Source organism: Ambystoma mexicanum, chromosome 2p (genome assembly GCF_040938575.1).
Source record: "Ambystoma mexicanum isolate Mex_15411 chromosome 2p, UKY_AmexF1_1, whole genome shotgun sequence".
Taxonomy (NCBI): Eukaryota; Metazoa; Chordata; class Amphibia; order Caudata; family Ambystomatidae; genus Ambystoma; species Ambystoma mexicanum.
In genome coordinates, this window is record NC_090923.1 from 419,192,998 (window position 1) to 419,216,330 (window position 23,333).

Consider the following 23,333-nt stretch of genomic DNA (forward strand, 5'->3'; position numbering starts at 1 on the left):
TATGTCCTGCCCTTGGACACAGCGAACATACCCACAGTGCTCATGGAATGTGGCCATGCCTGCTGACCACTGTGGCTGTGGCATGACCTTTATCCATGCCCAGGAAACCGCAAACCCACCTACAGAAAACTTACCAACATTACTCACTCAGAATTTGGCGTTAACTTGACCCACCGGACCGTTACCCCCGCTCCAGCCCTTGGAACTGGTGATTAACGCCATAAGCACCCGTCCCATGGGCTGAGACGGGGCTAATTGAATTATTTTCGTTCTGTGAATGGGTTGCCTCACAGCGTCCAGTTCACAGTCAGAAAAGGCTGTTCGAAGATGGCTGCCATGCAAAGGGAAGAGGGGCTTCGTACGGAGACCCTTTTCCATTTCCATGGCGGCCTCATGCATGAAGGAAAGAAGAAGGAAGCGGCGGTGGCGGCTGAGAGTGCCGCCGCCACAATGAGGTAAACGGACAAGGGGGATTTTTCAAAAAAGGGCCAGCGGTAGGGAAAGATGGTGGCCGGGGGAGGCAGCCATCAGGTGGCTTGGAATGCAGGCTAACATCGGGAGATTCAGCCTGCATTTCACACCTCCTAATTGGCTGGCTCCCCTGCCAAGGGTGCTATTGGTCTTTGGCCATACCCGGGGCTCAATGAAAATACCCAGAGCAAATATACCTGAGCCACAGCGCACATTCCCACAGTTCCAAATGGTCATAGCCAGAGCCCACGCCCAGCGAACACTGCTTGCGCCATGGCTGGGCCCAGCAAACATCCCACAGCACCCAAAGTGCACCAGGAAAAGCCTTGCACAGTAGACACTTTGCCCAGGATATGGCTGAACAAACCTACAGTGTCCACTATTCCTGCAATGAGCTTCACACACCTTTACTGGACTGGGTCCATGGATCTGGGTTAGAATCTGGATCAGAATCTGGATCCGTGGAGAGCTGTCCATGAAGTCTTCTGGTTTTGAACAATGTATGTGTTTTTGCTTCCCTATCTCAGACTATGTACCAAATTTCCTTGCCCTCTATTGGATCGGAACATACCATAACACTAGTGCCTTCCTCCACCCCAGACCACCCTTATTTGAACTCAGGGCTGGACAGCCCCACCGGGACACCAGGACATCCCCGGTAGGCCTCTGGACATAGGGCCTCTTTGCCAGCGAGGAAGGATACACTAAAGTGTGCGCCTCTGCCTCGCGTGAATTTGCCTGGGTGCTTTCGTGGAATTGGCTGCATGCCGGCTGCCCCCACCACAACACGCTGGCACTGCGGCTGCACATTTTTTTCTTTCCAGCGCGCCTGTGCGTGAGGGCCAGGACCTGGGCACTGGACGGAACAGAAACTGCATGTGCCCACTGCCCTGCACACACGTTGCGCAGCAGCACAGGGCAGGCCGCAGGCAGCAGCCATGCAGTGTCAAGTGTTTGGTGTGCAGTGTGTGCCACTGCCAGGGCAGCGTTGGTGAGGCCTTCACTATATGGCATGTGACATGTTAGTGATGTGAAGGTAAGACAGACCGAAGCTTGCTGTATTCTACTCAGATATTGTGCATTACAATTAGAACTAAGAATGCTAATAGAATGTCTCCATTAAACACAAGATTGTATCGCTGCATTTATTGGTTCCTGTGCATTCTGCTGTCAAGGGCTAAACCCAGGAGTGAATGGGTTAAGGTTGTAAAGTGCTTTATTTTCCAGCACACCATGCTATGGTAGCCTGTGGGATAAACCTGTAATGCTGGAGGTTTTTGCAAACATTTTCTTTCCTGCACGCTCTGGCTTGCCTCGCACATATATTTGCGCTCAGTCGTTCGCTTGGTTTTGCCTTGGCCAGTTTGTATTTGGTTGGACTAACAAATCAGTGGCTGTTGATTTAGCGCTATACCTCCTCTGTGTTTGTGTAAGACAACCGTGCCAGCAATGTGCTAACTAATACTCTGGGGCCTGAAAATGTATTTTTTGCACTTTACAAATGCGCACAAGGGAAAAAAAATGAGAAAAAGTTCAGGGAGTTGACAATCTCAAGCAACAACCGCATGTGTGTGTAGCCAAAACGCAGCAATGTTTCTTTCTTTCATATGTGTAATCACGTAACCAAATGTATACACCTTATGGAACAAAGTGTGGAATTATCATCTTTCTGCTGATAAGGAGCTTTCATGTTCTTTCTAGGAAACATGGCCTCTCAAAGACTCCAGAATAGCCATTTCAGGAAATACACAATGGACAAAATATGCATTTTTTCATAAAACCACAAAGTCACGAAATGTCTTATTTAAGGAAATGATACTTGCATGCCTCTTTCACCGGTGACAACCCTGTACTTCGGGGACTTCTTTAAAAAGTCAGAAAAGATGCAATTGTGACCCGTGGTGTTTTTTTTTCCATGGGGGTGGGGGTGCTTTTGACATGAGCATACGTGTTGAACTCAGCAGTGTGTAGAGCAAACGTAATCTGAATCCTGGCCCTGTCGAGCAGTGTTTACAAACCATGGCTAATGCAGTAGATTTGGCACATGAAAAAGAAAGACATTTCTAATGATTAAGCCGTGCTCGTGTGTTTCTGCTCAATGCAAATTGGAAAATAAAAGAACCACCTCATCATGCATAAGCAGTCCAACGGGTTTTCTCTACTGGAAGCTAAGTGGGAGCTGGATTGGAGAGTTCCCTTTGCTGGGATTCTTGTGCACATGGCGCTTCCAGGAGTGGCGATTGTGTGGAGTTGGCTAGTGGTGCTGCTGCTGCTTCTGCTGTCTCTAAAAGTGGAAGCAAGCAACCCTAAATACCAATCCTGAGCTATGATTTTCTAGCAACCAAAAGCACAATCCCAATACTTTCCAAACTGGTGTAATCCAACCCAAGCAAAATAAAAGAGGTGATGGCAGGGAGGTTAATTAATTTTAGCCTCTGTCATTGCTCTGGGCAACTCTCCAGATCATTGTTCTTCGTCTGCCAGGCCATTTCAAAAGGGGAAAGATCATATGCAAATCAGGCTTAGTCCCACCCCAAAAGGGGCAGGGCAGCCCAAACTGCTTGGTGACATCCCTTCTGCACGAGACCACAGGAATCCCCAGACATGTTTTGGCCTTGTTGTGCCTCATCAGTGAGGATTAGCTTCAGTGTCTAGGCCCAGCATGCATTGGACCCACATCTGGGCATACCCGTCCCACTCGGGGTAACTAAGAAAAACAAATGAGCTGATGGCTGGAAGGTTTCAAATTAATCGTAATCTCTGGTATTGCTCTTATAATTTAAACCGCCCCGCATTATGGATTTTGAGAGCATGCCAAATATTTCTAAAGGTTGATGTGAGGGTGGTGGTATGAGGACGGCTCCCCAACTTAAAACAATGTTCAGAAAAATAAAACTTTGGAATTTATATGACATAATTTGAAAAATGTTGCCTACAGACCAGTGGGTTTTAGAGACATTACTAAAGAAAGAGTGCATGAAAAATATCCCCTAATGTATTCCGGCCAAGGTACCCCAGCAATAATGGGCCCATCAGGAAACTGTGTGCCTGGTGGAAACACAACATGCCGGGCAGAAAAATGCTTGCAGAACAGAATAAACAAGCATTGGTCATGGCAACAGTTTGGGCTTTTGGGTAGGCATGGCAAAGGCACATGCAAGGTACTGGCATAGTGGTATTACCTGGCTATTGATGGTAGCAGGTGCAATAGGGTGCAAGTACCTCAGCCTGTAACAACACTGCACGGTAAGTGCCTAATACTTAGGCAGAAGTTAAAACGGTTGATTTTGCCAATGCTTGTTTTTACAGTACTTCTGGGGAGGACACGCATAGTGCTTATAAATTGAGTGGCTGAGGCAGACCTGGTTAAGACATTTTTATTACACCCATAGCACCTTAACAGCTCCGATTAAGTAATTGCCTCTATGAAAAGACTGCTTTCAAAAACACTGGCAGGCACTTTGAGGGCAAAATATGATGGTAAGGCTTGATTAAAGCGGGCCCAAAAAAGTCCCATGAGGAGGTGTTTTGGGTGGAGAGGGGCAGGAACGGGGTGGGGAATGGTTGTAATGCTTCGAATAGCCATGCACATTCACTGAGTGGGCAAATAATCAAACACCAGCAAGATATGCCCTTTCGTTATATGTGTACTCTAATGGAATATCCATGCCAGGCTCCATTAGGAACACTGAGCACATACTGTCATGAACTCTGTAAAGCAGTGACAGATTCCGTTATGCCCAGTTGGAAAACTAAAAACAGATTCCAAACTCCCCAAGAATTATTCCCATTTAGCACAACACAGCATATTTCATCTCGTTTTGCGTCTCCCCTTACCCCCTGCAGTAGTATCGGATTAAAGTTAGGACATCAGTGCCAGGATGTATCATAACACTGTAATGCCAGATAATGCTATGCCCAATTAGTGCAACAGTGTCATTATGTGCAGTTAGCACATCAGTCCCAGATTCCATTATGATCAATTAGAAGAGTTGTGCCAGATGGACTGCCGACTGAGTTTTACCAATCTTTTGCTGAGCAGCTAGCTCCAGAATTATGTGAACTCTACAATCGGTTTCTCATGGAGGGTGTTTTATGTCCTTCAATGAGGGAGGCAGTGATTACGGTAATCCCCAAGGAGGGGAAAGATGCATCGAATTGTTGTAATTATCGCCCCATTTCACTTTTGAATGTGGATGCAAAATTATTTACGAAAATTTTGACTTCCAGGTTGGATAAATGTATGGGTTTGTTAATTGGTAGGTCTCAAGTGGGTTTTATGAAGCAACGTCATGGATATGATAATATTAGGACTCTCTTGGATATTTTGAATTTGTCATCCTCAGGAATTGATGATTTGATTTTCATATTTCTTGACGCTGAGAAGGCATTTGATAATGTGACTTGGGCTTTTTTAAATTTTACTTTGGTTAAGATGTGTTTTGGTCCCCTAATTATAAATGCTGTTTGGGCATTACAGTCGGGTATTAGTGCAAAGGTCTGGGTGAATGGGGTACTTTCATCTTCTTTTAGATTATTTAAAGGCACACGTCAAGGATGTCCACTATCACCTTACCTTTTTAATTAGGCTCTTGAGCCATTTTTGTCATATATTCGGCAGTCGGATTGCCTATCCGGTTTTATAGTTGGTGAAGTTGAAGTTAAGGTTTTGGCGTATGCTGATGATATAGTTATTGTTCTTAGTAATCCTGTAGAGGGGGGAAACATCTTGAAGAATATGATTTCTGAGTTTGGTGGGCTCACAGGTTATAAAGTTAATTGGGAGAAGACGGTTGTTTTTCCAGCTCGAGACGCTCAGGTGTGTAGACGATTATTAGATTGGAATTGTAAATGGGAAAACTGTAGGGTGAAATATTTAGGTGTCTTTTTGTCTAGAGATGTGAAAGGTATGGCAGAGTTCAATATAGATAAAGTTCTGGAAAGCATGAGGACTATGCTCCGTAGGTGGAGTAGACTCTCTTTATCCATCTGGGCAAAGGTTAATGCTATTAAAATGGTGCTCCTACCTAAGGTTCTGTACATTATTCAATCGCTACCTTTAAGGTTTACGAAAAAAGTTTTGGGCCGTGTGGATAGGGTCTTTCAGGAGTTTCTATGGGGAGTTTCAAGGAAACCAAGGATACCCAGGTATTTAATGGTTAGGAGTATACATGAGGGGGGTTTTGGTTATCCTAACATTGAAAATTACTACAAAGGTTTTTTGATTAAAAAATGTGTATCCTATTTCTCGTTGAATGAATCAGACATTCCAGTTTGGGCTCAGATAGAAGAGTTTAAGATGAGACCCCTCCGAATTGAATCACTGTACTCTCCTGGAAAGTTACCTAAATCGGTCAGTACATTGCAGGCTGTCCATGCTTCCAAAGATGCAGTCACATCATTGATTGTAAGTGGAGGGCAGGGACTTCATTTCTATGGGGAGGCCTCCATTTGGCAGAATCCGGGGTTGCAGATCAATAATAAGATGCTATGCTGGAGGAGTTGGATGAACAAGGGTATATTACTTATTAGAGACATATGGGATGATGACGGTATGATATCTTTTGAGTCTCTGAAGCGGAAGTTTACGCTACATAATAGGGAAATGGGGAGATATAGATTGTTGAGAGATTTGATTTCTGAGAGGGTATTAATGCTTACTGACCATTTGTTACAAAGACCAGAAAGGTGTAGTTTTATTGTAGTTGCGCCTCGTGCAGTGTCTAGTCATTTGAGGTTGTTCCCGGTAGAAGAGAAATTTAGATCTTCATGGAATGCTCTTCGACTTATGTGGTGTGCTGAACTGGGTGGAGATATTTCTATGCAGGATTGGGAGGTTCTATGGAAGGTTCCAGTTAGGATGAAAATTGATCTAAATTTACGATATATTCAACAGAGGATTTTGGGCCGTCTGTTTTGGACTCCAGTTAAAATGCACAGATTTGGCTTAAGGGAGGATAGTATGTGTTGGAGTTGTTCTACGGAGGAAGGCACTTTGCTTCACATGTTATGGAATTGTTCGAGGGTTAAAGGTTTTTGGAGTGAGGTTTTGGCTAGAGTTGATTTGGTTGGGAACATCCCTTTTCCAAGGACACCATCATCAGTTCTTTTGAAATCACCAGTGGGCACTCGTCACTTTAGCTATGCGACTTTGTGTTGGGCTAATAAGGTGTTTTTGGTGGCGACTCGTCAAATTTTACGCCTCTGGAAGACGAGAAAGAAACCAAGTATTGATGAATGGTTATCGCAGGTGCAGTTGCTCTCAAGATTTGAGAGGATTAAGTATTATGCTTTACATAAAGAAGAATTTTATAAGGAACAGTGGGAGGCTTTTAATGAACTCTATGTGTGAATTAAGTGCTGATTGGCGATGGTTTTTGTTTCAGAGTGGTTAATTTACTATTGTGTTCTTTTTATTGTGTTTGTCTTGTGTTGTGTGGTTGTGTGTTCGTGTTTTATTTTATTTTTTATTTTATTTTTTTATTTTTTCTATTTTTTCTCTTGTTTTCCTCTGATTTTTGGCTAGTTATTTCAAATTAGGTTTGTTGCGATTAGTAGAGATAATTGATAGGTTTTTCTTATTTATTCTGTACTATTTGTATCAACTTGTATAATGCTTTTTTTGTTTTATTTGTCGTTTTCTTGTTATCATAATTGTTGTTTTGGAATGATATGTATTTCTTTTGATAAATCTTTAAATAAAGTTGTCAAAAAAAAAAAAGAAGAGCTGTGCCAGATTACATATTTAGCACAGCAGTGGCAGGTAAGTATGACTAGTTACCACTGTTCTAGTTATGAAAGAAAGGTCAGATCCCATTATACCCATTATGCCCAGTTACCTCAGAACGGCCAAAGTAAACTTGTTTGGTAAAGATTGCCTTATACTTATTTAGTACAGAGGAGCCAGTGCTGGGCAGAGCCGGCCTTAGGTGGTGGCGAGCCGGGTTGACCGCCCGGGGTGCCACGCCCCCCAGGGCGCCTTTAGCCCCCACCACGCCAGCTCTGGGGAGACTTTCAAGGGCTCCCCCGAACTGGCGTTTTGGGAGAAGGCGCGGCAGGCAGCCTTTTGCTGTAAAAATCCACCCCTCCACCGCAAGTGCCCCTAATGACAAAAGGTGCCATTAGCCCCCCACCACGCCATCTCGGGGGAGTCTTTCAAGGGCTCCCCCGAGCTGGCGTGGTGGCAGAAGGCATGGCAGGAGCCTCATTGTCATTGAATGCACCCGCAGCAACGGGCTCATTCAATGACAACGGGGTGCTGACGTGCCCTATTTAACCTCCTCGCCAAAGCGAGGAGGTTAAAAAAAAAAGGGTTTTTAAAAAGAGTGGCCCATCCTGGCTCTGCCCCCTTCCACCCTGCCCCCTGTTTTACCAGGGGCTCGTGAGCGGGTTCAGGGGGGTGCCAATTCACCCGGGGCGCTGCTGCCCTTAAGGCCGGCCCTGGTGCTGGGAGAGTCATGTACCTGAACTCCACGCCCACACCGGGTTTCCTGGCTATGAGGCCAATGAGAGGGGGTCCAAGGGAGTACAGGGGTGCTGAAGTGCAGTGTACCTGTTTTTCTTACATCATAACTGATCTTCATTCCGTACTGCCTTTGACAATGAGGCTGGGCATGTGCTATAGTCAGAGGAAACCTAGTGGAGACCGAGGAGGCAGACAGTGAGTGAGCAGGGAGACAGTGCGTAGGCAATGCTGATTCCATTTATGTTCATCCACTGACTGCTTAGCTGTGTGTTCCTGCCCAACCCCTATCCCCAATGCTGCATTACACAGCCAGGCTGAGGAGGAGGGCAGCAAGGTTGGACTGGCCTACAAGGAACTCTGGAGAATTCCTGTTAGGCGTCTGCACCATGGGCCTCTTTTGTGTGGTAACCTATTTTATTTCCATATGTTCTCACTGGAAAAGGACTGGGCTTGCTGAAAATGTGTAATATGGGGCCACTTTGAAAATTATTTCCAGGGCCTCTTTTCGTTCCCAGTCCACCCGTGTTTGAACTCAACAGATCCTCGCCGAATTCACAGACTTGATCACAAAATCCGACTTTTAGGATCGAAGTGGTGAAAACTAATGCAGAGTCAGATGTAGATCATTTTTGGAACATTTTGTGCAGTCTCGTTATTAGCATGCGAAAAATGACTTCTCCTGCGAAAAATGACTTTTCCGATCGGTAGTCTAGCTGACCCACAACCCCAGAGTGGCTATTGCTGACTCTGTTATATATCTGGATGCAGTTCTTTTTAAGAGTTGTGGTGTCCTCCAGCCCCACCACAGGCGCCAGGGAAAGCTCTGGACTTTCCCGGTCCGTCTCCAGCATGGGGAAGGGAGAGGAAGAGGGGGAAGTTGATTGTTTCTGTTCATGTACGCATTTGAGATAGCACAGCGAGTCTATATATAGAGTTGAGCGCAGGAAGCTTTGGGTCTCCACAGCCAGGGAGCACGCTCTCCCAGTCATCTCCAGCTGCGCCAGGCTCTGCTCAGAACTTTGAACATGTTCCGTTTAGAGGCTCTTCTGTTCTGTTGCTTTGCTAATAGCCTGGCCCTGAAGATCTGCTCCTTCAACGTGAGGTCTTTCGGGGAAGCCAAGATAGCCAAGCCTGAGGTCCTTGATGTCATTGTCAAGGTAAGGCGTCTTTGATGCTGGCCGATTCACGCCTTTCACACCAAAGCCCTACGCAAAGTTCCTAATACGATGGATGCGTGATCGGCACCACCCAGTCATAACCAGGGATCCAGGCCCCTGCCCTCCCTCACCCAGCAGTCAGAGGCCCTTTCCATGTCAATGGCAACTAACACGTTCCCTGTTCCCCGAGTAGAGGCCAAAGTCAGGAAACCCCCGGGCCCAGTCATGCCCTGAGAGAAGAGCCACGCATGCAGTCCCCCTCCTCCCCTGCGACGCACAGAGTCCAGAGTGTGTAACAAGGACGTGTTCCGCGCAGTTCAAGAGTGTTTGTGATTGTATGCCTGTGAGCTGTTTAAGCTCAGCAGTTAAGGGGTTAAAAGACATTAGTGCCTTTTTAAATAATGTGTAGAGGACTTTAATTATGAATGCTTCAACGCGAATATATTTACCGTTCGAAATGTATGATCTATTTTTGCTTAATTCAATTACTCTAGTATAGACATATAGTTAAAGTGTTTACGCAATGTGTGTTGCTGCCCATGATGTCTTGTACTGATTGTAACACGTAGACGTTTCTACATCATTGGGCGAACCTGAGCGCTTTGAAACACTTGCTTTGTGTATAGGCGCTTTACAAGCAAACAAAACCAATACCGAAGTGACGATGTTAACAATGTGTTGACATTTCAGCAAATCTCTTTGACTGTGTGAATTCAAGGGCTAGAATAATGGTGATGTTGTGGCTGCTTTATTAGCTCGAACCTCCCTCAAGCAGAACAACACCAGTTTGAAGATACTTTTTGCAACTCGATGGAGCGAAGCTCTAGTTTCTCTCTTTACATGCTGGCATGTGCAGTAATCTTACAGGATATGAAAACAGAATCGGTTTTTTTCCTTTTCTCCATGCCTCTTTCGGGGATAGTCCGGTATAAATCAGCACTGGCAAAGCCAATAGTGTCACCCTTTGCAGTTTATTCACTGTTACGTTCATATGTTTCAATGCAGTAAATACCTGGGCCATACAAGCCCAGTAAGTATTTTGAAATTTCCAAGGGTTCGGTTGAGTCCAGCCCTGGTGTACACAAACAACAGTCAAGACTTTTCTTCTGTTCTAAGCATCTTCACACAATGGTGTTTGGTGCTAGCCAAAAGATCTGAATTGCACCTTTCCAGCCAATCTATGCCTACAAAAAGACTGGGGGACCCCCTCCAGTGTTTGGCTGCACCCTCGTAGTGAACACTACAGTGTTATTACATGATAGTAATTACACAATAACAAAAAAAGCAACTTGATGTTATCAGTAAAGTGTCTTGTCTTTTATTCTTAATGCTTCCTCTCTAGTACTTCAGAGGCAGAGTGTGTGGCCAACAGTGTGTCCATCGTCAGCACTGACGTTGTGCACGATTGAGGCAACATATAGACACAGAAGAGTAAGACCTTGTCTTCTAAACATGAGTGTTCTTCCAGGCAAAACTCCTTCACTGTAAAGCAGTCACATTGTATGCTCACAGCCCCCTTGCCACTGACGAGTTGTGGCAAACCACCACCCAGGTATACTCAGCAGTGGCGAGATTATGAGGGGAGATGGGGTTACTGCCTTGCTGTGGAGAGGGGTTCCCCATGAAGCTCATCTCTTCCATTACTGGCGGAAACATTAATAGCAGTTTGTACGTTTTTGCTTGTAGTGGATGGAGAGGGGAAGCTGAGCATTTACTAGCCGTAATAAGGTCACCAACCTACATAATATTAAATCACTTGTCAAATATTTAGCGCTTTTATCCAAAGCGCTTTACATAGAATCTTTTTACATACTATTAATATTATCTATTTGAAATTGGTACTCATTTCATCGACCTCGGAAGGATAAAAGGCTGAGTCAACCTGGCCGAGATTCGAAACTGCACATAACTCACAGATCACAGCAGCGAACATTCAACCCACTGAGCTATCTTACTGGCTTACCTTGTATGAGAGCGGGGAGAAGTGATCCAGGTATGTCCGAAAGTGGTTCGGTTTGTTCACAGCAGGGGCATTTCTCTAGCCACAGTGGCGGAAGGAGGGTCGTTTTAAGGTTGCAGAAAATGTCCTTGTACATATTTTTAATCTCGGAGATCAAGTATTTTGCTTGCAATTTGCTTAGGAATGTGCTAGGCATGATGGCTTAATTGACAGCCTAGCGGTTATGCCTGCCCTTGAGAATGACAATCAGCGTGTTTGTGCATCCTTAGTTCTGGTGGTGCGCCTGGTGTAGTAATCCTTCTTGGTAGGGCGGATCATCTTTTTTATGTAAGGGTGGGTGCTTGAGCAGGATATACCACACTCAATGGAATGGGGTCCATTGCAGACTATGGGTTCAGGCTCATCTAAATGGATAGGGATCTCTGCTGTGAAGATAAGGTCGAGTAGACATCGCTGTTAGGAAAGATCTTTTTGCTGCTTTCCTCCAGTAGACCTCAATGGGACACCCTTTCTTTTTGCTTTGTTTTGAGCTCAGGGCTGACCTTCTGGGGGTAAGTAAAGCCTTCTGCTTTACTTGCCTTGCCTGTCTGCTCATTCTTATTGGGAAACGGACTCAAGACTATCAGTACTGCAAGACTATGTTTCTCTTTGTGAATTACTGTATTGTTACAATCGCACACATCACCTTATGCTTACAGTGAAGTGCAGTTAGGGTACTTTGTACCCTTCTATCGTTTCATATAATGGCTTTTTGGTTACTTTTACAATGTGCCTAAGTCAAGCTGGTGGCAGCAGTGATATTTTTACAGTTTTTGTGACATTCTACTTTTGCATTTACAGCGAGTGGCTAATAAAAGTGGCTAGCACCCTAAGATATCCTTGCTATGAGGTTTTCTACTTGTTCTTTTGCCTTCTTCCTGCCTTCCCAGGTCAAAAAATCCCTTGTATGCAACTCCCTTTCCCGGGGAAAGCTGTGACCTTCGCAGGCTAAGCGGCAGTTACCATATGTGGTCAGAGGAAGGGGCTGGCACTGTTTAGTCCCAACCCACATCCCTGGTGCAGGATTGTCTTTCTGTTGCTGGGCAGTTGTTGTGGCTATTGGCTATCCACAATGGGATAACCGCTGTCTGTTTGAATAGTGCGATCCTTTCCATTGGTGGGCTTGGGCATGCTCCCAGCCCAAATCGTGGGGAAAAAGAGGGCTCCTGTAGCTATTGGACAGATCATCATTGGAGCCAAGACCTCTACGAAGGCACAAAGACGGTTCCGCAAGCTGACTAGCACTGACTCCAGTGCTGTCCCGGTGAAACCCTGCTCCTCTGACCTCTCGACTGGTGGCACAACCAGTGTTGACCCCTGCTCAAGGATCCGCATCTTATGAGCATTTGGACCAATTGGACCAACTGGTGGACTGACCAGCTCGCTCCTGGGCTACCTCTCTGCAGCCATCACCATTCCAAGTGCAGTCTTGGAACTTGGATGGATTTTCAACCTATGGAACAAGACGCCTGCCCCTGCATTTTCAGCCTTCTTGCATGAACTGAGACTGTGCTGGGCCTGCTCCTGTTGATCCCCTGAAGTTTGCTGTCACTGCCTGACCTTGATGACTCCTTTTCCAACACTCGTCGTTCAATCCCTGCAGGTGTCCTCAGGTGATCTGCCCCACTAAACTCTTCATCTTCCTTCGTTCGGTTGTTCTACTGGAAGCTGTCTGGAACTGCCTTCTAAGCACAGTGACCGACCGAAACCCAATGTCGAATGTGTCCTCTGCACCCCCACCCTCAGGGCCTTGCTTGACGGGACTAAGCACAGAAGTGTGTCCCCAAAGATGCCTGAACACCAGCAGGGATCTCTGGAAAACACAGAGTCATGGGGTAAGTTTACATGCCTTTTCCTTTTCCCCCCTGTTCTCCAAAGGGGCAAGGCCCCAAACCACCTACTCTCTTTCGTCTAAGAGTGAATGTATATATCTGTGTTATAAGGTTTGCTGTGACAATATTTGTCTGCAGGTTTTACTTGCTTAGTGTGTATTTTAAAGGGCTAATACACTATAGTATTTGTTATACTTACCTGTCTAACTGGAATTATTGGTGCTGCTCTGTGTGGACTCATTGTAGCCATAGGCCACTCTCACACCCTGCTACCTTACCTTGATTGGGTTTGGCTAACCTCTCAGTGTCTTCCGTGTTCACCATAATAGGGTGGCCTCCAAGAATCCCTTTGGAAATCCATCTTAATAATCACCATATAATTCAATAAGGAGACAGGCAGCAAAGGTAGAGACAAGTTTTAGTTCCACACAGCGTTGCAGAATGGGTTGTAAAATCAGCACAGTATTCCCGTCCTAAATAGGTCAGTCCCAACCGCAGAAACCTAAGGGTTTTAGATGATGAACCTCATACAGAAAAGGCAGTATAAAACATTAATGATGGACTCCCTAGTGGTACATCCCGGCCCATGGATGTACAGGACCATCCGGGCTCGATGGAAAGCTGCTCTGCCCACACACCTGAAATAGGCCGCCTCCTTTTCAAGAGCTTTCCATTACATCTATTGACACAAAATTGTGGACTCAGCATTTATGTGATCGGTGTTCTGGGTCTCAGGAAACTAAACCTGCCTTCATGATCTAATAGTGACGTGTAGATAGGTGTATCTGCGCATCAGATGGTACTTCACCTCATCCTCAAACAGATTTATGGGCACCTGCCAAATTATTCATTCAGTGCCAGCTCTCCTTGTATGGCTGTGGCCTTTACAATTCTTGATTTCCAGATATTCAGAAAGATGAGGATGGATTGGCCTGCAGTGTTGCTACAGAAAAAGCGGCATAAATACAAAAGTACTGCTTTCGAGCATTCATTTCTTTGAGATAGGGATGCCCAGTCTAAGTTCTTTTTTGCTTTGAAAATCCATAGAATCACAAGAAACATAAAGTACTGCATTGCAACTCAGCCCTATACTTGCACTTTCCAGAAGGAAACTGAAAACTTTTCTGTTCAGCTAACTTTCTTATGTGATTGCACTTTCCTTTATCCGCGTAAAGCACTTTGATGCCTTGGCTGTTACCGCGATATAAATATGCAGAACATAACATTTTTGCTGATACATCTTGCTTCGATGGGAAGCCAGTGGAGCATGATCAGGAACAGAGTAATATGATTAAATGTTCTGGTGCCAGAGATCAGCCGCACTGCTGCATCAGTCAGGAGGACATTTCCTTAGCCCAGTCTGGAGATGATAAGAACTTTGAGCACCGAACGAATGTCGTATGAATTTTTAAAAAATGTTTTTATAGCTGCAAATGTGCCCTTTATCATGTTTTTTATGAGCAGGTCACAGTTAAGTTTCCACCCGTTTATGTATTAGGCAGTTCAATGACATCCAGTTCTGGATCTGTTCTAATCATTTGGCAGGGTATGTGATATCATGTTCTTCATTGTCCCTGAGGTATTAGAGTAGCATCAGCTTTCTGGTGTATGCCTGTGTTTTTGATTAGGTCTCCCAGTGGTTCGATAAAGAGGTTTGATATCGAGGTTTAAGAGCTCTGGAGCGTTTACAGAGCCTTGAGGTATTCCACATGGCATTGAAACACCTGTGTGGATTTTTACTATTTTGGTTGATTTTGCAGGAAAGAGGTGATCCATTTTAGGACAAATTAAGGAGAGTTTGTTGTTTTACTTCGTCAAGGATTTATGGTGAGTCATCAATGACTTGCAGAGTGGTCGCTTCAGAGTTATAAGATTTCTGATATGTGTCATGATACGAGATTGTGAGCGATGGAGATCCTGGCCTCTTGAATACTGTGTTGCTGACATTTGTTCAGTACATTCTTTTCAGGTTTCGTGCCCACATTAATAGCGATCTCTGATTTATCCTATGTATTTTACTTCATCACATTAGAATTTGAAAGGAATTTGCAAGTAGTCCGACCAATTGACTTAGATAGGAACTTGGGTCTGTACCTTTCACGACTTGGAGATTGTTAGATCAATTGTGGACCCTTTGGTGGGCGTTGGTTTAGTGCAGTATTTGGCTAATAAATTGTCATTTGTGAAGGTCGTGAATATGGCTAATAATGGATCTGTATTGTCTCCCCAGTGTAGGTTCTGGTCTCCAAGGAAGATGTCTCTGTATCTAACTAACTGGCCTTTGATGTGGTCTGTGTCTTTTGTGGGGTAGTAGATAATGCTTAATCTTGTGGACTTAGATGGGCATGTTTTAACTTCAACCATCAAGTATTCGTAGGAGGACGTTTGCGAACAGATCTGTTTGCAGTGTACAGTGCATCTATGTATCAGGCCAAAACCACCGCATACGTTTTATTCATACGTTTTATTCATGATCTAGGTTGATGCGGGGTCAGGTACTAGTCGGTCCATGACTGTTTGATAGTTTTGATAGTTTGGTTTACACTCTGTTCCCATTAGGATGAGGAGAGGAAAGTAAAGTTCTTGTACTGTGTTGGCTAGTTCTTTGTGGCGGGTCATGGCTGATATGCAGTTGTGCAAGATGCTTTGCAGATTAGATGCCTCGGCCTGATACTGATGACAGTGCAGTGTATGTGGGAATGATCTAAAAGAACTGCACCATTTTGGGACACCCAAGTACCGCACCTATTCTGAGTAGAGCTTGGGTGTCACATGGTATGTGGCCTGCAGAAGGTGCAAAAGCCTACAAATGCGTCTAAAATGTGAACCACCGGGCAAATCGGGGTGTATCCTCCACTGCTATCCCTTGTCTATCCTAATCTTCCTATCCTTTCCTGAAAACCTTTTGTAATTTCCTTTTTCAACTCCCACCTTTTCAATATTTGAAACATTTAAGGCGTTCCGAGACCCTCTGAATAGGATGAGCACTAAACAAAAAGTCTAATAAATAATTAAATAGGCACCATTTTCGGTAAATACCTCAAAATTCGGTAACGGCCAGAAACGCTGTTGAGATGGGCAGGGGGTAAATAGTAGAGTGTAGTCGATGTAATGACTGTGTGATGTGCCCCATTTGTAATGCACAGGATAGCTTCTCCTGCCCTGCAGCGCCAGCATATGTGTGGTTTCATTACTGTGTCATAACTGCATCAGAATTCATGTTGTTCCCACACATTTACAAACATGGTGATACCATGGCAGTTTACTTCTGCTAAAGGGAGCTGTACATTTAATTGTGGAAGTAGTGCTTGTTTAGAACAGAAACCGCTTTCGGAATGGATCTGAATAGGTCTCAAACACCAAATTATTTATACTGACGGTTAGCAATGATTAGGTACTTTCTACCCTAATCAGAATCGGGTCCTCCTTGGTTGTGTCAAGTGTTTTGATGTTTTTTTTGCTTCGGTTAGCAGTTTTGATGTATCTCTATTCTTGAGGTCTACGTGGAGGCATTTGATATGTCAATCTTGTTAGCTGGTTATTTGGTTGGTGGAGGACAATTTATCTTCAGATTTAGAATAATTTTATACTGAAAGGTGCTGCCACGTTTAGGGACAATTTTCATATTGTAAAATCAAGGCAGAATACACAAAGTGGGGGGTATTTCACATGGAGAGACAAAAATACAAACTAAAAACTATGCTGTTATCAGGCCATAAAGGGGTGATTTATCCAGCATCCTGTTCTGCTAGTTGAGAAAACATTTCATGACTATGGTGGAACAATTAGGACTGCATGACCCTGCTTCCATGGCTCCATGTAACGCTTTGTGCTAAATTAGGAGCGCACCATCTGAGGACCAGTGGCGTTAGCTACTTGTGCACCAAATGGGATTGAAACCCCATAGCCCACACATGTTGAAACCTCCATTGGACATTTGCAGGAAATCATTTCAGATTGACCAAGAAGAGGTTTACATTCTTGTTGGAAGTGACAAGTCTCAGCATCAAAGCTGCAGTATTCTTCATAATCTAAAGTCAACAGGCAAGTCCCAAAAGGCAGCTTTGCAGGGACCATATTCCCATTGTCCAATGGCATCAACACAAAGTCATGAAGCAGCGATTCCAGGGATAAAGGTGACCGAAATATGCATAAATCCACGACCGGTCTCAGATAGTCTGACTACATAGGTTACTGAAACATGTATTTTCGGGATATACTCTAAGACAACCCGAAGGTTGTGCACCACAATCACCAGAAGATGGTCCATACCATTAAATCATGACAGATCACATTTCATAGTACCCAGTGTCAGAATCCGTCGAAATCACCAAATAAAAAAGAACGAATGGGATATTTATTCAAATTTCGGCTGTACGAAAATCAGGAACAGCAGAACATTTCGAATAAATATCCCATTCGGTGTCATTATAGTGAAAAAGGGGAGCAGGGGTTGTGGGGATGTCCTCTGCACCCTTGTTCACTACAATCACATTAGGGGTGGCAGAGTTGTCACCCGCGACCTAAACACTAAAGTAAAAAAAAAGAAAAAGGACCCTGCGGCGCCGGTTCCCATGTACGTAAGTGAAGGGAACCAGCGTTGCAGAGGAATGGAGAAGTTGGCGGCACACAGGGCTACCAAAAGGTAAATAAGGGGCTTGGGGGTGGGAGTGTGGATTACCAGAAATGTCTGCGGGAGGAAAAACTGAATGTCATTTTCGTTTAAATGACTTTCGTTTTTTTTATCCCTCAGACATTTCTGATTTGATCAAATCATGGACAATCCCCAGCTCTGCAAGATTCAAAACCTTAATGTCTCGGTTCATCCTCAGCTTTATATCAATGTACTTGGCCATGGCTCCACAGATGTTGTAACCCATGAACAATCATTCCAACAGAACAATCGTTGATGATAGACCTGACATTGCAAACGCGAACTCCTTTTCGTGGACATAAGCGAATCCTTTCCCACAAAGATCCTGGCAGGCTTTGTCCAATAACTGTTTCTAAATCTGTTCTGTGCAGCCAGTAGGAAGGCTCAGTCAGGTAAGAGGTTCAAATTCTAGCAGGGGTAACCTTGTCCTGACATGGTTGCTTAAGTGAGCATCATTGAGTTGGGTAATAAAATCAGCTAATATTCTAACACCATAAAACAATTTAATTTTTCATCAGTACTCTACAAATAGTCAATATCAATAATGTTTCCTTCAAAGTCCTATTGGATGGAAATCAAAGGATAGTTGGCGAGTTACCCACTCAGGAAACCTTTCAACAAACATCGAATTTTAATAATATGAGCAAGTTTCAATGTGATTCCATTTAACGGAATTACTGTAAGGTAGTTAAAAAATTCTGAGTATATTCTTGTGAACTATGTCTCTTTTGCACTGGATGTTTGGAGTCCCTCTGTCTCCTTATATTAAGGGGTCCACAAAATGAAGTATGCAGGCGAAGGCTGCTAAAACCAACATTAAGAGACACAGGATTTCCCCAGTGTAAGCCCACTATTTTTTTGGAATAGCCAAAGCATCATGGGCATTAATGCAATTTGTAGGTATAACTTTGATCATTCGATCTACTGGATTTAAGTGGCTTAGTGAATGTTTTATTAAAATACATGCACACCTTGTATATTTCATCTGCTGAAAAACCGTTACATTTCGTTTTTTTCATGTCTAGGTGTATCTACACTTGACTGTGTTTGTTGTGCTTGTTGTTACTAGTGGAAACGTTTTTACTGATGCTGATTTTATTATGAATAATGTGATTTTAAGTTTTTGTGCTTTTAAGGGAGCTATGGTACTTTCAAAATAAAGATTTGATTGGGTGACAGATTACCCCTTCTGTTTAGGAGGGCACACACTACTAGTGCCTTTATGAATGGACAGCTACTGCTCAGTCCGTACCATTTTATTGAGTTTCTGCGACTCTAAAATGACATTATTCGCTGTTTCTGTAGCCTGATTTTAGTGTGAGTTCTACTTTGTTATTTGATCATATGTTATTTTTGTATGGTACAACTGTCAAACATTCCTGGTGTCCTGGTGCTCAAACATTAATATTCCTGAAAGAAAAAGGATAGACATTTAGCCCATATAGACTTTTGAACAGATTGATATTTGGTTTCCTGCTATAACTTCTAAATGATCAGTGACCTTTGGTGTCCACCACACGTTTTAGTTGTTAGAATGCAGAAGGCATTTTCTTTAAGACCCATCTACAGTCCTACCCATTGCCCCTCCGGCGAAAGGTCTGCAACTTTCTTCACAGTGATGCATTGACATAACCAAGACACAACATTAATTAAGTTACAATGAAAGTATACAATGCTTCTTAAGAAAAGGAAACATTAAATCAGTTTCTGATATTGCACTTCATGCCAGTGTCAAGATAGGCCCAATTGTACCATAAAAAGAAAAAACTCAATAACAGACTAACATCAAGTGCACAAGAAAACTCAGCTTTATTCCAATGCAAAAGGCCACTGGTAGAGCATACAAAAGAGAACGGGTCTCATTAAGAGTGTGCCGGTGCGGAAATAATATGCTGATAATTCCGTTTATTGGCACATTTCCGCATGGGCAGACTCCAAGTTTGCCGGTGGGGTTGCCAGAATTACCGGCAGCTCCGAGCTGCCAGTGATTACGGCACCACACCACCAATAAATGATGGTATTACTGGCACTGGTATTACCAGTGCTGGTAATAGCGTCAATTTCCCCCATGGAGTCCGCTGGGACTCCATGGAATGGGGAGTACCCATACTTACCGGCACTTGGAATCTGCCGCTAATTCCAGCAGACCAAGTGCCGAGATTGGTAATATTGTCTGGTGGCATCCCACCGGATTTACCGGCAGGATACCACCAGACTTCTAATGAAGCACAATCTCAAAATAGTGTTAGTGACAACAAGTTCTTAAACAAAGAAATCATCATAGCTGATATCATAGTTAGTTTAATCATTAAAAAAAAGTCTACTCTCGCACTTGATTTGTTGGTAGAGTATAGAACATATAGTTATCTATAAGTGAACGTTTTACCATTGGTTCTTCTAGAACTAATAACTCCTTCTAGGTTCAACATTCTACAAATGATATATTTCAATCTAAAGTGGTATTGGTTGGCATACTACTACTACACTAGTCGATAAGAAGGACAGTGTCTGATTGACCAGTTATGCGATAATTTGCTCTCAGCACTTTTATGCAGAGCAAAGGTACGTGGTGAGGAAGGAGGGATGGGTGAACTGCTATTATCCAGTTTAAAGAACCTGCTCCCCTCTCTTCTCAGGAGTGAGGCCTTATCTGCCAGCTTGCTCGTGGCCTGGGTGCCTCGTCTCTATGTCTGGGTGTAGTAAGAAAATAGCAGGTGCACTTATTGACTCTGGAATAAATTAGCATTGTTCGGGTCATGTGGTAGAGGACCACTCTTCAGATTTTAATTTCATCAATTTATTGGATTGTGTTCTAGCACCTTGAACGGTCTATGTGCTAGATGGAATTACCAGTAATCATCTCAGACCAAATGACCATACAGACCAAAGGAAGATGATAAAATACAGCTTTAATCTCAGTGATGGAAAGCAGGGAGATATACAGCTATCAAAGTAGATGCTCAATATTCGCACATTATTTTGCTTGTACAAAGTTTATATACTTTCACATACGTCATTTATGAATTCATCCTACATGCCATTTCATAAAACCTATCACCGGGAGGGATTGGATTTGGGGAAAATGTCTACTTATAGAATTATATAAGGGTTAATATCTCATTGGCTGCCCCTTGTCTGTAGGACACGCCCTGAGCTACTTCTACGTACGTCACATACTGATTATAGCAGAGAATATGGCAGCAGGCTTTTAACTGCAACATTGTGTATGGAAAGACGTGGCAGGTCTTTTGATTGGTTGACAACCCTATCCAACCTTTGACTTTCGCCTGGTCTAGCAGCACGTGAACAGAACAAAACCTAGGTTTTCAAGCTGCATCAACTTGTCCCCGTTTTCCCAATTAGTCCATCGCATTTCATCGATTGGATACTTAGCCCAGGTCTTTCAATTGTAGTTGACCTCGTAGTCTGCCCACTGTTCTGGGAAATTCAAGGGAGTGCAAGCACACCACTAGCTTAACTCAAAGTTCTAATGAATAGCCTTTGTTTGGAGTTCTTCATCACGTGTTAGGAGACCACGATTCTTTCCATTTCAGCCTCTCAATTACTGCTATTTGATTTTATTAACCAGGTTGCCATTACCTTTTCTGGCTTTACAGACATGCTCACTCCACTTAACATAGACTTTTGCCTTCGTCCAATGCTTGGCATCTGCAAATGTCCTTGCCCCTCCTAATCTTAGCAGAAATATGTTTTATGCACATGGTCTGTTCATTGGACTCTCTTTGTGCGTTGCACCCATCTCTAGAAATAGCCTCCTTGACTTCAGGCCACCGTACTCCCTTATTCTGCATATGAAAACAGCTTCTTTATCAATTCTTCAATTTGCAGTCCTAGGCTCGTATCTTGAGGTGGCTGGGTTGATTCTTTAACATGGCCTGTCGTCCCTTTCCTTCCAATGGCCGCTCTAAACGTAATGTATATACCTCTTTTTAGCAGGCTTCTATATGCTTTTTCTACCTTGCGTTACAGCATGTTGACTGTTATTGGTCAGCAAGTTACTTCATCTTCTTATTTTTGCGATCATTTCATCTTTAGGTACAAGTTTCTCTCAGTGTTTCTGTTACATCGTTAGTCTTAAGTATTTTCACATCGTTTCAACATAGGTTTATATATCTTCTTCATGACATAATGTTGTTATTAGACTTTTTTTTAGAGTTCGTTCGTGATTCCCATAGCTGCATTCTTGCACTTTGGCAGTGGACATCCTTCTTGGTAACTTCCTTCCACTGTCTCAACGTGAGGGTATCTTCTGAATGGCTGTCTGAGTGCATATCGTCTTTCATATATACACTGTGGTATGGAGATATCGCATAAACGTGTGCATGGGTTCCCAATTGTAGCTCTTTATCTGCTACTCCAATGGGACAATGGTGAGGGGGCGGGGACTAGAGAAGAGGCATCCAGCTAGCTGCTCCTCTACAGGAATTTCCGCTATCCTAATATGTGTGTGATTTCCTTCGGCATTCACTCAGGGCGCCATGTATTCATTCATTATGAGATCAGTTGGCAAATTAGCTACTTTCACCTGGCATTCAGGGATATCTCTATTTCTCACTGTTACCAAGTTAAACTAATTAACTTTATTAATTGTATGCTGTATGCCCTGGGAAACATCTGGTGTGGTTTCAGCTTGCTAAGCAGAACTCCCCTCGGCACCCTGACCTTGGTGTTTGGGGCTTGTCTGAGCATCGTGAGGCCTGGAATCTTGTTTTAAGCAATTTATGTCAGGCTGCAGTATTTCAGAATTAAGGCCTAGCAGTGTTTGGTTTGAGTAATGGCGGTACTGCTGTTCATTCTCTGTCATGTTAGTGTTCTTCGTGCCTTCCATGCATGCCGCCATTCACTGTTCCCTGCCTGTGTATGCTATAACCTACTCATGTCTGTCTTACTAGTTTAACCCTGTCTGTGTGTTCTGCCACCTCCTACTTATGTGACTACAAACTACTTTGCGGCCCTACTTGTGTCGCACAACCTATTCTACTCTTAATGGCGGCTGCTACTAGTGTTTGCTAACAGTGTACTGAACCTTTCTCAGCTTTTACTTCCGTAGGGAACAGGTAGAACCACAGCCATTACCGGTGCAACTCTCATCTTCATTATTTCACTCTACCCTCTGGTCAATTTATTGACCATACCTTCATTTTTCTTCACCCTGTCATACCCAATTTTTGGTATCCATATTTTCCACCCCCCCCTCCTTTTCAGGCTGCCTCCTCTTTCTACATACTCTTCTGGCCCTCGTGAAGCAGCGCTCCCTGTCACCTTCAAAATCGACCCAGTGCTCTGTATAATTTTCTGGGTTGAAAGGGGGCTCAAACATAGTGCCTCGGGGTCCTATAGCTCTTTCAATGACCTGCATTTCATGGGGTTCATCTGCATGTGTGTGGATGTGCATCATGCTATCTTTATCCAATATTACTGTCATCATGTGCTGTCCTACAACCTTTTTCCCTGTTTTCCTACACTCTGCTAATATTATTTGAAGGACGCAGAAACCTGTTAGTACCAAGACCAGGACTGCTATTAGTATTTTAAATGCATTACCTAGTCAGGTAGGCACCAATGAGAACAGAGAAGTAAGCCTGTTCTCATCTTCAGCTTCAATAGTTACCTGGACCATTTTATTTTGTGTGCAGATTTTGCTGGGAAGATATTGCTTCCATCAAGCTCCCATTCTGCTGATCGTGTGCAGGTATGAATGTGCAACAGCTTGAGCTGATTTCTACACAAAAGC

The 23,333-nt window shown here is 43.7% G+C and overlaps 1 protein-coding gene across 2 annotated transcripts in view; it reads left to right on the plus strand.

Moving 5' to 3' along the window:
- The first annotated feature begins 1,396 nt into the window (after positions 1 to 1,396).
- The window catches only part of DNASE1L3 (deoxyribonuclease 1L3), a 112,218-nt gene continuing 90,281 nt past the window's right edge, over positions 1,397 to 23,333 (plus strand). The window contains exon 1 of one of the 2 annotated variants that reach the window (XM_069643777.1): positions 1,397 to 1,507. Coding sequence is in view for 1 of the 2 variants with exons in the window: in XM_069643776.1 (XP_069499877.1) it covers positions 8,962 to 9,093 (132 nt within the window). In the remaining variant the exon portion in view is untranslated. Of the gene's footprint in view, positions 1,508 to 8,882; positions 9,094 to 23,333 lie in introns of those variants that run through there. The other variant, XM_069643776.1, reaches the window with a different exon arrangement.